The sequence below is a fragment of the Lutzomyia longipalpis genome, chromosome 2 (assembly GCF_024334085.1).
Source record: "Lutzomyia longipalpis isolate SR_M1_2022 chromosome 2, ASM2433408v1".
Lineage (NCBI taxonomy): Eukaryota > Metazoa > Arthropoda > Insecta > Diptera > Psychodidae > Lutzomyia > Lutzomyia longipalpis.
The window spans coordinates 13,882,352-13,894,520 of record NC_074708.1 but is presented as its reverse complement, the minus strand read 5'-3'; the positions used below and the strand labels follow the sequence as shown (position 1 = coordinate 13,894,520).

The following is a 12,169-nucleotide window of genomic DNA, read 5'->3' as shown; positions in this document are numbered from 1 at the left end:
TCAAGGGTTTTGGTTGTGTGTATCAAAACTTTTACCATTGCATGGGGAAATGAGGGAAAATGTGGTTTGTTCACGCTACACGAAATTAACATTCACAGAGTACCAAGCACCCCAATGGCGATCAACAGTTTCTTCCAACGATTACCATGTAATTATTTGTGGGCGTGAGTGTTGGAAGAATGCTCAGCTTATCTTCAGAAGGGGGTGGGATGTGGTGTGAAATTTCTGAGGAGGAATTTTCGAGTATACTATATACCTTGATGGGTGTGCTATGTGTAAGATGGGGGTAATTGACGGCGAAAAATTACAACAAAGTCTGATTGACTGGGCTGATTGATCGGGTAGCCCGGGTGTTTCTGTGGCTTAATTAAAACACCCACCACAAACCAACCACCCCACCGTTCATTTTGACGGGGAGCTGGGTTGTGAAGAACACACCGCAGAACCCAGAGGATTGTGTGATTGTTCGCTGGGATTGTGGATGGATGTTTTGGCACCACCATTGTTCCCATGGACTACCCACACCCCCGCAGAATGTCAGGAAAGGGGAGCAGCTCTGTTGTATTGCGCGTCTGCAGCGAATCGAGTGCGTAAAGTGTTTACGAGGATGGCGATTTATCTTGTGAATCACCTCAATCAATTAAATTGTCGTGCGGCAGCGGGGGCGAGAATCGCATGATATTGTGCCGACTTTGCCATGTGAGAACCCCGTCGGTGGGGTCTCTTTGTGGTGCAAAAAGCGATATCTCCGCCATAGAATACAGAGGTACGGAGTGATTAATAAATTGCCAACACATGAGGAAAGACATGCGAAAAGTACCAAAGAGTGTGTGAATTCATTTTCGGCTAATCCACTTGCGCGAGGAAATTATGGAAGATACTTGAGACCTGACAGATTGCTGAGTAACCTCCCTTATTATCCTTCCCTGGATCTGTTCTCAGCATCATCATGAGGAAGAATTTCGTGTACATGAAATTAGGTGTCCAGTTCAGCCATGCGTGTTTGCCAACGATTGTCATCCTTTAGCTCCTCTTCATCAGGCCCAAAATGACCAAATGACCACATTCAAGGACGCACAGAGTAGATGTTTTGTGCACAGAATTACATGCTAAAATATTTGCTGAATTCACACAAAAGTCTCCCTTTTGTCTACTTCACCCCAAGAATTATGTCCTGTAAGTTCATCTTTTGACCTCTCTCTCCTCATTCCATCCAAATATGCTGCTACTGGACATGTGAGAGATTCAGCTTCGACTACCTACAAACATTAAATTTTCCCTTTTCCCACTCAAAGGACACATACTATAGTGTGTGGGAGCTTCACAAAATTCTAATAGGTTTGTTAAAGTATATCAAGTGAATTTATTTTCAACTGCTTCTCTCCATAATATATTGCCCAAATATCCCTGCAAGGACAATGGTACAATAAATTTTTTCTACTCTCTTCGCTAGAAATCTTTTTGATGGTCTCCTTTTTTTTGTGTGATTCTAAGGAGAAATGATTCAAATTATATATAATAAATCCGTTGAAATTGGAGATTTAAAAATCTCGACAATTCCAAAAAATGATTTTTTTTCAGAAAAATTTTACATTTTCTATAAATTGATTTTGAACTCAATAATGCATGGATTTCATGCAAGATAAATCGTTTAAAAGAAGAGGTAAGTTATTCACATGAATTTTTACTTTTTCAGATGAATTTGCAATGTGAGCACACCCTAATCTCCTACCCATTGATTATTTTATTCTCCCTTTGGCACTTCACACGTTCTTTTTCTTTCCACCTTGCACACAGCAGACGTTTGGCATAAAGGTATGCAAAGTGAATGTCTTCAAGATGGTCCTTTGTGTGTGGCATATATAAAGTTTAATCAAAGTTACATAGCTTTGAGCTTTAAGCAGGGCGACTTTATGCGTTCTGAACTTGAACAATTCACCCACCCACTCATTGTCAACCTGGCGGAATGTACAAAGAACTTTGAGACTTTATATTCTTCTTAATACGGCAGATTCGGAGGGGGGACATGGGAGGTAATTGAACTTCTGTGTGTGTGTTTCATTCACTATTTCTGAAGCTTTCTATTAAGCTTTTTTTTTCATTCCGTTTTTTTTGTTTCATTTTCAGCTGTTATGTAGTGAAATTTTGTTCTTTGAGCTTTTTTGCTGTCTCTGTGCGTGAAAAAATTTTCACAAGTGGACAAAGCTTTGAGAACAAATTGGAAAATAGGATAATTGCACTTTTTTACTTTGAGGATTTACTTGGAGGATTTTACTTTGAATCTTTGCTTTCCAATTTATCACCACATTCGCCACTTTGGAGTCATTAAAATAATATATAGGTGGTGTTTCATCCCATCTCCTACGGTGTGTTGCCATGTATGCGGGACTAGAGTAAAGCCGCCCAGGAGCGTTTTTCATTCAACACCACGCAGTGCTGCTACTTTCTGCTATTCCACGAAAGGCACTTCATTTCATCCAACCCAAACCACCCACTTGGCGACTCAACCAACACGTGAAAAATCACCTCTTTTCTCCGTGTGTGCTCGCACACTAAATCACACATCTTGGGGCTGTTGATCCACTCATCCACTCCAACTTTTATCTCTTCCCAATGCAAATCTCTAATGTACAATGATGCTGGTGAAGAAGGTACACAAGTCGTGTTGAGAGACATTCAAGCATGCAAATATACTCCACACAATGTAATTCCATTACATTGATTCGCAATTTCAGACTTGATGGCTTCAGCATAATTCAAAACACCACACTTTAATCACATCTACTGGGTGGATTTGTGTCCTAATCTCTCTGATCAAATCACTCGTATATGCAGTGGAGGCGCCAGGTGGTCACAGAGGAGACGCCTGGTTGTCAGCGTGCTTTTCAGCATAGACCAGCACACTTTTATGCTCTCTGCACTGTGAGTGGGAGCTTTATCCAAAAGTTTTATTTTACGGATAAGAATAAACATTTCAAAACAACCAACGGAAAACCTGTTGCATATAAAGAATCTTTAAATATAATTTTTATTCTTCTCTCCAATTGAATGAAATGCTGAGGAAGTTCTTTAAGTCTTCAAATTGATTTTTCTACGATTCAAAAGATGTGTATTTTTAACGTTTCTTGTGATATTTATGCTTATCATAAGCTTGGCAATTTAACCCACACATTTCCCCAAACCCTTTGATATACGCAACAGGGTCAATGGGGTCGTCATAGGAACAAAATTTCTATAAACAAATAAATTGAATTCTTTTCACGTGCAAAAATGGACATTTTCTTCGAAGCTGTGTCCCTCTATCGAAAACGAAAGTACGATGAGTGCATTGAGGTGTGCAATACAATGTTAAAAAACAATGGTGATCAGCGACTTCAGAGAGTTTGGGAGCTGAAGATGCGTGCCCTAACACAGAGAGTCTATGTGGATGATATTGAAGCTGATGATGGGATTGATGGTGAATCTTTTCTCTTTTTATTCTTTTTTGAAAATTTATTTAATGTTTTAGATCAATTTACAAGTGACATTTTAAAAACTCTTAACTCTAGTTAGAATAGATATTAAAAGTTTTCTACGAAATTTCAAGAAAATTGATTGAGAATTGAATTTTCTATTTAAAATCATAATTCATAAAAATGTTAATAAATTCCTCCACATAATCTTCAAGACTTTGTTTAGACTTACTTTTATTTTATTTTTTTTGAAAATTATCGTTATATAAAATTCTGTTAAATTCTTCTCTCTAAGAACTTTTCCATTTTCATAAAAAAAAACTTTCTATTTTGAATTAATATTAATTAAAGAAATAAACATTTTTATCTACAGAAAATGATGATTTGGACACTTCTCGACTAGCCACAGCCCCGCGACCAGGTACAACGATGAGAACCTCATCAGGATTAACAACACCCGGAGCTGCCAAGGTGGGAAATCGTCCAACAACATCCGCCGGAAGACCCCTAACCGGCATGGCACGTCCTGGCACAATGGGACAAACTCGTCCGGGATCCTCAATGGTCAGTCGAACTGCACCACGCACGGGATCTCGTTCGGGAACTGCCAGGAACATTCGCTTGGGGTCCGCTTCGATATTCACGTTGCATGACCCAGCTGGACCTCTTGTGGATGTAGCTCGTCTCAATCCTGCTGTTTTTGCTGCAAAAAAGACTGTAGCTCATATTTTATTTAGCTACTTGTACTATCACGAAGGGGATGTGCGGAAGGCATTAGAATTATGTGATGCAGCCACAAGTGCAAGAAGTAATCAAGGTGATTGGTGGTGGAATATGCAAAAGGGACGATGTTTAATTACTTTAGGTAGGATGGAAAAGCTTTATTTATTTAATTGATTAAATTAAAAAAAGAATTATCTTTTCTACATTTTTAAAACATTTTTTTTAGGCAATCCCAGGAAGGCTGAACAGTTCCTCCGTGCAGCTCTTTCACAGTGTGCCCATCCGGATGTAGTACTCCTCCTGGCACGGATATACGTGAAGATTGATCAACCCCTTGCAGCCCTGGAGGTGTGCCGGTCAGCTCTGGATCGACTTCCAGGTGATGTGAGCCTCCTCACGCAGCAAGCTCGCATCCTGGAGCTTGTTGGGAATCTCCCAGCATCCGTTCGAATGTACCGTCTTGTTGCACAATTTGATGCCACAAGCAGTGAAGCTCTCGCATGCATTGCTGTGCATCACTTCTATGGGAATCAACCGGAAATGGCACTCCTACACTACCGCCGTATCCTCTCAATGGGTGTCAATAGTGCAGAATTGCATTGCAATTTAGCCCTTTGCTGCCTCTACGGTGGGCAGTTGGATCTCGTGATGCCGTGCTTTCAGCGTGCCTTCCGCCTGGCCACGAGCACGGAACAACGTGCAGATATTTGGTACAATTGCAGCTTTGCAGCACTCACGAGTGGTGACTTCAATCTCGCCCGGAGGTGCCTCAGACTGTGCATCAGCTGTGACGGGTCGCACGGCGCCGCCCTCAATAATCTGGCTGTTTTGGCAGCGAAAGCCGGTCAGAGATCCAAAGCGAGATCATACCTGGCAGCAGCCAAGAGTGCTCTGCCCGATAGCCCGGAGATTCACCACAACCTTGAGCACATCGATAGCGCCAAATGAAATATCACCGTGAGATCGACGGTGCAAGTGAAAGCCAAAGTTATGTGGTGTAACCCCAAGACCTAATCGGCACATCAATATACATATGCCTCTCTGCAATAAATGATAAGCTCCCCCATAAAGCATCTCATTTATATCAAGAAACACTGCAAGTTGTTGGGGAATAATAAAATAAGTAGAAAATGATTTTTAAACAAAAAGAATTTTAATCCCTTTCCCAGATACTTGTAAGCTCAAAATTTTATTGTTTTATTTCTTTGAGAGATCCACACCAGGATGCAAAGTTGGGTTCATCAAGGGCTTAAGAGGTCATTTACTTTGTCTAAATGATTAAAAATTATTTCAGGCAATTTTTTTTACCAAAATCTGACAAAATTATTCGTTTATTTGAGTTGAGATCTTTAGTTAATTAATTTGCAGGAAGGTTTACTGACTATCCGTTCAAAAATAATTTCTAAATATTGGAGCTAATTCTGGCAAAAATATTTTCTTTTCTTTTCTTACAATTCGTGAGTTATAAGGTTTTTTGGCATTCTCACAAAAAAAACTTATAAATTTGTAAGATCTAAAAAGTTTCACAGTTCAACTTTTAGACCACGTCGCGAGAAACATTTTTGCTATAATAGAAAAGAAAAGGTTTTGGTATTCCGGCCGAATTTTTTCTTATAACTTGTAAGAAAATCTTACAAAATCATATGTTTTATAAGGACCTGCCGAGGTGCTTTTTCAATCTTTTTGTGATTTTTGTGACCACCAAAGTATGATTCATCGTCATAATAGGCAGCAATTAACTACTTTGACGGATATTTTACATGAATCTGAGTGTTTGGAATTGTTTTAGGTTGTTTTTTTTTTTAACAAAAACTATTGTGAAATATGTGGAAAAATTCGGACCATTTTTTTTTGGGAATTATGCCAACGAATGTCAATAATTTCCAGAGACTTGGCCTTGAGGAAGATGATTAGATTATGCAGTAGTCACACAGGCTGCATTGAAAGATATTTAGTGTAGAATGGTAGAATTAAAAGCAAAAAGATAGAATATGGAAAAACGTTTTATTTAAGAATATTCTAGATTCGTGACTTCATCTTTTTATGGGTTTTATAGCCATTCTGTAGAGCTGGTTCAACCAATCTCTACTCTTTCACAAATGCTTCCAGCATTCCGCATAAGATTCTGCTTATTAAACAACCATTTTATGCTGCCTGAGAATTGTCCGGGTATCTCTTCCCGGAATCCGTGGATGCCACAGACGTTCAAAAGTTCCAGATGATTCAATTTTTCCCATCACAATCTAGATAAAAAAATTAAAAAAAAAAAACTCTTTATCATGTAAAATGCAAAAATACTTTAATAGGGTTAAATTTTTACCAAAAATCACGAATAATCCATTGTGTTTTGTTGATAAATTCACTTAATTTTAACCTCATTTTATTTGTTTACATTAACTTTTTTCACTTCGCCTATTTTCGGTTTCACTTCGTTTTTCAACGTAAACAGCGACATCTGTTTTCGACTTCCAGTTTCGGAGGTCTGTTACTATAAAATAATGAAAAAGAAATTTTTGCTGGAACAGCAAACCTTACAAAATCCCTTGTAAGACGAAATAAATAGAAAATAAACGTCCCTTTTCAATAAATTTCCTGTAATAAAGTTCGATCCGAATTAATTTTATTTATTTTCTCAATGTCAAACGTCACAAATAGCGACATCTAGTTACGTTTTGGTGTTTTGAGGGGAATGTTCTAAAAAGGTGCTATAAAAGATTTTTTTGCTGGAATACCAAATCTTACAAAATCCCTTGTAAGACGAAATAGATAGAAAAGAAAATATTTTTGTGAGAATAAGCTCCATTCTTTAAAAAATAAACGTTTAATTTTTTTCATGTAAATAATTTCCGTATTTAAAAAAAAACATCACAAATAAAAAAAATTTTGTACAAAATCCAAAAATTTTTTGTAATGTTTTTTTAAATATCCAATTGAATTAATTCAGTGTTTCTTAAAGGAAATTTAACTTTAAATTCGGTTGAAAAAAATCCTATTTTTATTAATTTTTTTTTCATTTCAAAAAACTATCTTATGCAAAAGATTATAGCAATTTTAGTTTATCCCGTATTAATTCAAGAAATCTTTAAAAAATAGGTACTAAAGTTTTCAAAGGTAAAAAAATCTCAATGGCCTTCACAGAGTTGAAGATTCGTGCGAGTGGTGAAGCAGTCTTTCAAATTTTCTTCCATCCCTCAATTTTCTTTTGATTTGGTTGTTTTTTTTTGCCATAAGAGTGGATGGAGTGTGGCGGTGGTTGAGCCATTCAAATGGACCACACACGTTGCGAGAGCTTGAAGCATGGAATCCTCGAAATTCCTCTCGATGTTCTCTTCCGAATCTATCAGCGTCTCCGCGTGACAATCGATATCAAAAAGACGATGCAAGAAGTCAGCGCTAAGCACAACTACTGCGGGATGGTGGAAAGGCTTCGAAACCAAAATGCTTATAAATTAAATCGGTAGCCCCTCTATACACTTCCAAATAACACAAAACTCTTGTTTGGTGAGCGCGTGATTTGAGATTCTGGAGCGGAGAATGAATTAAGTGGAATTGAACGAGCGCTGAGGAATTTGTGGAATGTGTGGCGGATGATTTCCGTCCAAACAGACACTCCAGCGCAGTTTCATTTATTGGCAAGAAATATATACATATAGGTATGAATGTATGTAGAGAGCGAGGAGAGATATGCATATATATTTGAACTCTGATAACGGCCAAAATGTGTACACCAATGGCAAGCATAAAATTCAACTCTCACATGAGGTACTCCACCAACAACGCGAGCCGGATCAAATATTCACGAAGATTCGTAATGAGATTTCTCAGGAAATTCCACATTTTATTTCAATAATTTCAACCTACGAAGAAATATGTGTATGTGTACATATAATTTTACCCTCCCCAAGAATGCATCTCTCAGGTGCACGAATAAAATCATCCGAAATGCACTCCTTTTTGGCCTCCTCTGTATGCGTCTCTCTTGCAGACACTTGTCAGGGGCATAAGCAAAAAAAAAAACTGAAAAGATGCGAAGCAAATCGATGATTTTTTCTGCGCGCCAGCCGAGAAAGAGGAGAGGGATCCAAAAAGGAGATGAAGAAGTGCAGGAGGAAGAATGGAATTCCAGAGAGATTTTTTTCCTGCTGTCAGTGCGATGTACGATTATAAAAATATGCGTACAATGCAGAGTGCATGGACTGATGCCTCCTTTCAGGATTTTTTTTTAAATTTTTTAAATTTTCTTTGATTGGGATAGAACAGAATTTGCGGGATAATAAAACAAGAAAGGATCAAGATCATGGAAAAATTAAAACACTAAATTAATGTAAAAAGCCAAATACATAACTTTAATAGCTTTGTAAACTTTAATCTAAAGCTTTTGTAAATTCTTTTGAAAAGCAGTTGAGAGATTTATAATTTCTTTTAATAATTTATCAATATTATTATACGTCTGAAAATATTTAAATTATTGGGAATTATTTGAAGAGAGAAATTTTTTATTAAAAACAGTTTTTGCCTTTCTTTTTAACCCTTAGACCCCTTAGATGATTTTGCTGGCCAATTCGACTTTTTTCATTCGCCACAGAACTAATAATATTGAACATTCCATAATAAAATCCAGTTATTAGAGTTGGTATACCACATCGCGGATGGGTCAGTCTATGCGTTGTAATTTAATTTGTAAGTAGGATTAGTAGGCAAAGTTGATTTTTTTTTATGAAATTCATCAATTCGAAAGACAAAAATGGTTATATCTCAAGTTCCACAAGACCTACAAAAATTTCGAGACTAGTTCTGGAAAGGTATTGAAATAAGCTATAATCTGACATATATTTCGATACATTTCAAGGTCACCTCCAGAACACAAAATGGCAGATTTTTGTTCAACAAAAACAGTTTTTTTCACTTTTCGTTCTGAAGGAATGGTCCTAGAGGTTTTTGATGTTCTAGAAAGTTGTAGAGTTTTGCATAACCTTTAATTTGATACCAAATTGAGCAAAATCGGACAAGCGGTTCAAGAGATATGGCTCTTAGAACTTTTCAAATTTAAGAATTTTTCAAATTGCCATATCTTCTAAACGGCGACATAGATTTTCTTCATTTTCGGACTGGTGATAGATATTGAGTCAGGCTACAACATATCAAAAATTTAAGGAAATCTATGATGGGGATTCGGAGATATAGCTCCTTAAAGTTAGGCAATTTTTGTTTTTGTTTTTAGCGCCTCTTGCGGATGTTTTTAAAACTTGAAATGTTCTAAACAGTTGTAGGGCTTCTCAATACCTTTCATTTGATATCAAGATGATCAAAATCGGTCAAGCCGTTCTCGAGTTATATCGAAAAAACACTTTTTGCTTTAGGCCGCCATATTTGCTAAACCGCTTGACCGATTTTCAAGTGTGAATTGTTGATGAAAACATCTCACTAAGCCCTACAACATACTAAAATTTCAGACCTCTAGCTACAAAGGAAGTGGTTAACGGTATTTCAAAATGGCGGACGGCGGCCATCTTGGATTTTGAAAATGCGAAAAAATGAAATTTTACACCCACATTTCTATAGAAAACTTCAAACCGGAAGTCTCTATCTGTTACCGTTCTCGAGCTATAAGGCAAAATGGGGACCAACGGCAGGCCGGCCGGCCGGATCAAAAATTTTCCACCACCATTTTCGTAATGTGGGATGTCTAAAACGTGCTCATACCAAGTTTGAGCCCGATCTGAAGTGGTCGGTTTTTCCGATGATTACAATACTTGGTATGCCACGATTGTGGTATACCAACTAATTCTACACCTGTGTATAGGGAATTTCAATTATTTCAAGATCGTCGAAATAAAACTCTAAAAACATTTTCTTTTTGGGATAAAATTAATATCAAAATTTTTAAGTTAGAAATCTCGATCCTGCAAGGGTTAAATAATGTTTTTAAAGCCCTTCAACAACCTTTAATTGAATTTTCTTTAAAAAAAAACTTTTTTTAATAAAATAAATTCGATTTTGAACACTTCAACAAGCAAGGAATTAAATTTTCATGGAATATGAGGGTGTCTGGTCTACCATACACGAGTGGCCCGAAGAGTTCTTTTCCTTCGCCTTGTCCATTCGAGTGTTTCAATCAAGAACATGCAACCAAAGTGGTAAATATAAAGTTTAAAAATAGAATACTGATAACAAATTGATGTCAAACAACCGCATTTTATAAATATTTAGGAATCTCAACTCCTCAATAAAGGTGCTTCATTTCATATCGCGCAACTCGGGTTGATTTTCAAAAGGAGCGCCGATATGACTTTTATATGATTTTACTATACCTATAAATATAAACTATTTTTCCATTAATTTTCCTATTAGAGAGATTTTCTCGTAGAACGTGGGAGATAAGAAGGAATTATTTGAAAAAAAAAAATGAAGGAAAAAATGCTACATGTGGAAAGTATTTATGCGGTGCAAGATCTTCTTTGGAGCTTCACGATGGGGAACGCGGTGAGTTTGGTGTGGTGGCATGGTGAGGATTTTCTGCTCCTTCTTTGCCCTCTTGCCTTCTTGCCACATAAAATAGCAGATGGTCTTATGAGAAATTCCAGAGAAAACAGTGTGTATAGATATTTCTTAGCGCGGTGTGAATCTCATAGTGTGCATGATCCACCAGGGCAGGAGTTGTCTCCCTTACTCTCCATTTGACTTTCCTTTTATTCCCTAATCCTATTTTTTCTCTCAAAAGCAACAGGAACTTTTCTCAATAATATGGAAAATATTTATAATTAAAATGTTCTAAATCAAGAACTAAATCGATGAGTAGAAAATTTTTTCATTATTAAAAAAAGAATCACAGCTAAAAATGATAAAAATCTATTAAATTAATTTAAACTGTTTCTGTAAAATAATGTTTAGTATCTACTTCTTTTTAATAAAGGAAAAATAATTTAAAGATTAATGTAAACCTTTTTTTTAATTTTTGTAAAAATTCTTGCCGAAATAACAATTAAAATGCGCCTGTTTCATTTTATAATAGGTATATTCTTTCATTCTAGCGACGTTTCGAGAAAAAAATACCCTTTTCATCAGGCCCACAATTCGAATTTTTGTGTCTTGTTGAATTCTTCTTACTCTTATAAATCATGGCATCGCTGAATGGTCAGGAAAGTTCAGAAGAAAATTTAGTGAAATCTCAAAACTATTTTCTCAGAAGAATTAAAAATCTCAGGCCAATATATTTATTAGTGTATCCATAAAATAACCCATACTATTTCATGTACATTCCTTAAGGCCTTTTCAGCAAATAATGGTGGTTAATTTTGAACGTCTTTTAATTTTTCACCGGGAATCCAAAAAAAGGGTGACTCAATTGAAAAATGAATGACCTGTTGTTTAAAAGAAAACTCTAAATTATTATTCTTTTTAAAATAATGAACCATTTTTTTTCTTAAATAGATAAAAAAAATTTTTTAATTTTTAAAGTAATTCCTTTTTTTCCGTTAAGAAACCCTTTTTGAATAATTTACAACATTACGCACACAAACAAAGTGCTTTGTGCATCTGTTTCTTACAAGAGGAAATTCGTATTTGGCATCTCTTTCCACTGGGTTAGAGAACAAGAATTCAATTGAAGATTAACTTCGGTTTAATGTCGAAGGTGTACGATAGTGGTACCGAAGTGACGGCGGCAAATTCACGGCATGCCAGCTCTAACGAATCTGGCCACGATGTCAGTTACACTGAGAAAATTGTAAGAAGCAGACAAGGTATTCCTCCAACACCTTGAAAGTTTTTTGAAAAAAAAATCATTCTGTGGAAGAGCATCAATTATTCACATCAAGCACAACCCAGATACACAAAAGAGACATTTTTATTGCTCTTCATTTAAGTTTTGTCTTTTAAATTGCAAAAAGATATTTTTTTTCGTTGTTAAAACACGTGAAAGACTGTTTTTGTTGTTCTCCAAAAAAAAATTCTAGTTTAGTTCTAACTTTAATTCTACTTACATATGAAGAAGA

General features: G+C 36.3%; 3 protein-coding genes across 4 annotated transcripts in view; all 3 read left to right on the top strand.

The window, feature by feature from the left end:
- The window catches only part of LOC129790795 (glutaredoxin domain-containing cysteine-rich protein CG31559-like), a 383,040-nt gene that overhangs the window by 100,678 nt on the left and 270,193 nt on the right, over nt 1-12,169 (top strand). The window lies entirely within an intron of this gene.
- Nucleotides 2,979-5,281, top strand: LOC129790799 (tetratricopeptide repeat protein 8). Its single transcript, XM_055828532.1, has 3 exons — nt 2,979-3,457; nt 3,826-4,317; nt 4,402-5,281. Exons 1-3 carry the CDS (start codon nt 3,271-3,273, stop codon nt 5,121-5,123), a joined length of 1,401 nt encoding a protein of 466 aa, XP_055684507.1. The 5' UTR covers nt 2,979-3,270; the 3' UTR covers nt 5,124-5,281.
- The window catches only part of LOC129790784 (protein expanded), a 32,809-nt gene continuing 32,753 nt past the window's right edge, over nt 12,114-12,169 (top strand). The window contains exon 1 of the mRNA XM_055828505.1: nt 12,114-12,129. The gene's annotated coding sequence lies outside the window, so the exon portion shown is untranslated. The remainder of the gene's footprint in view (nt 12,130-12,169) is intronic.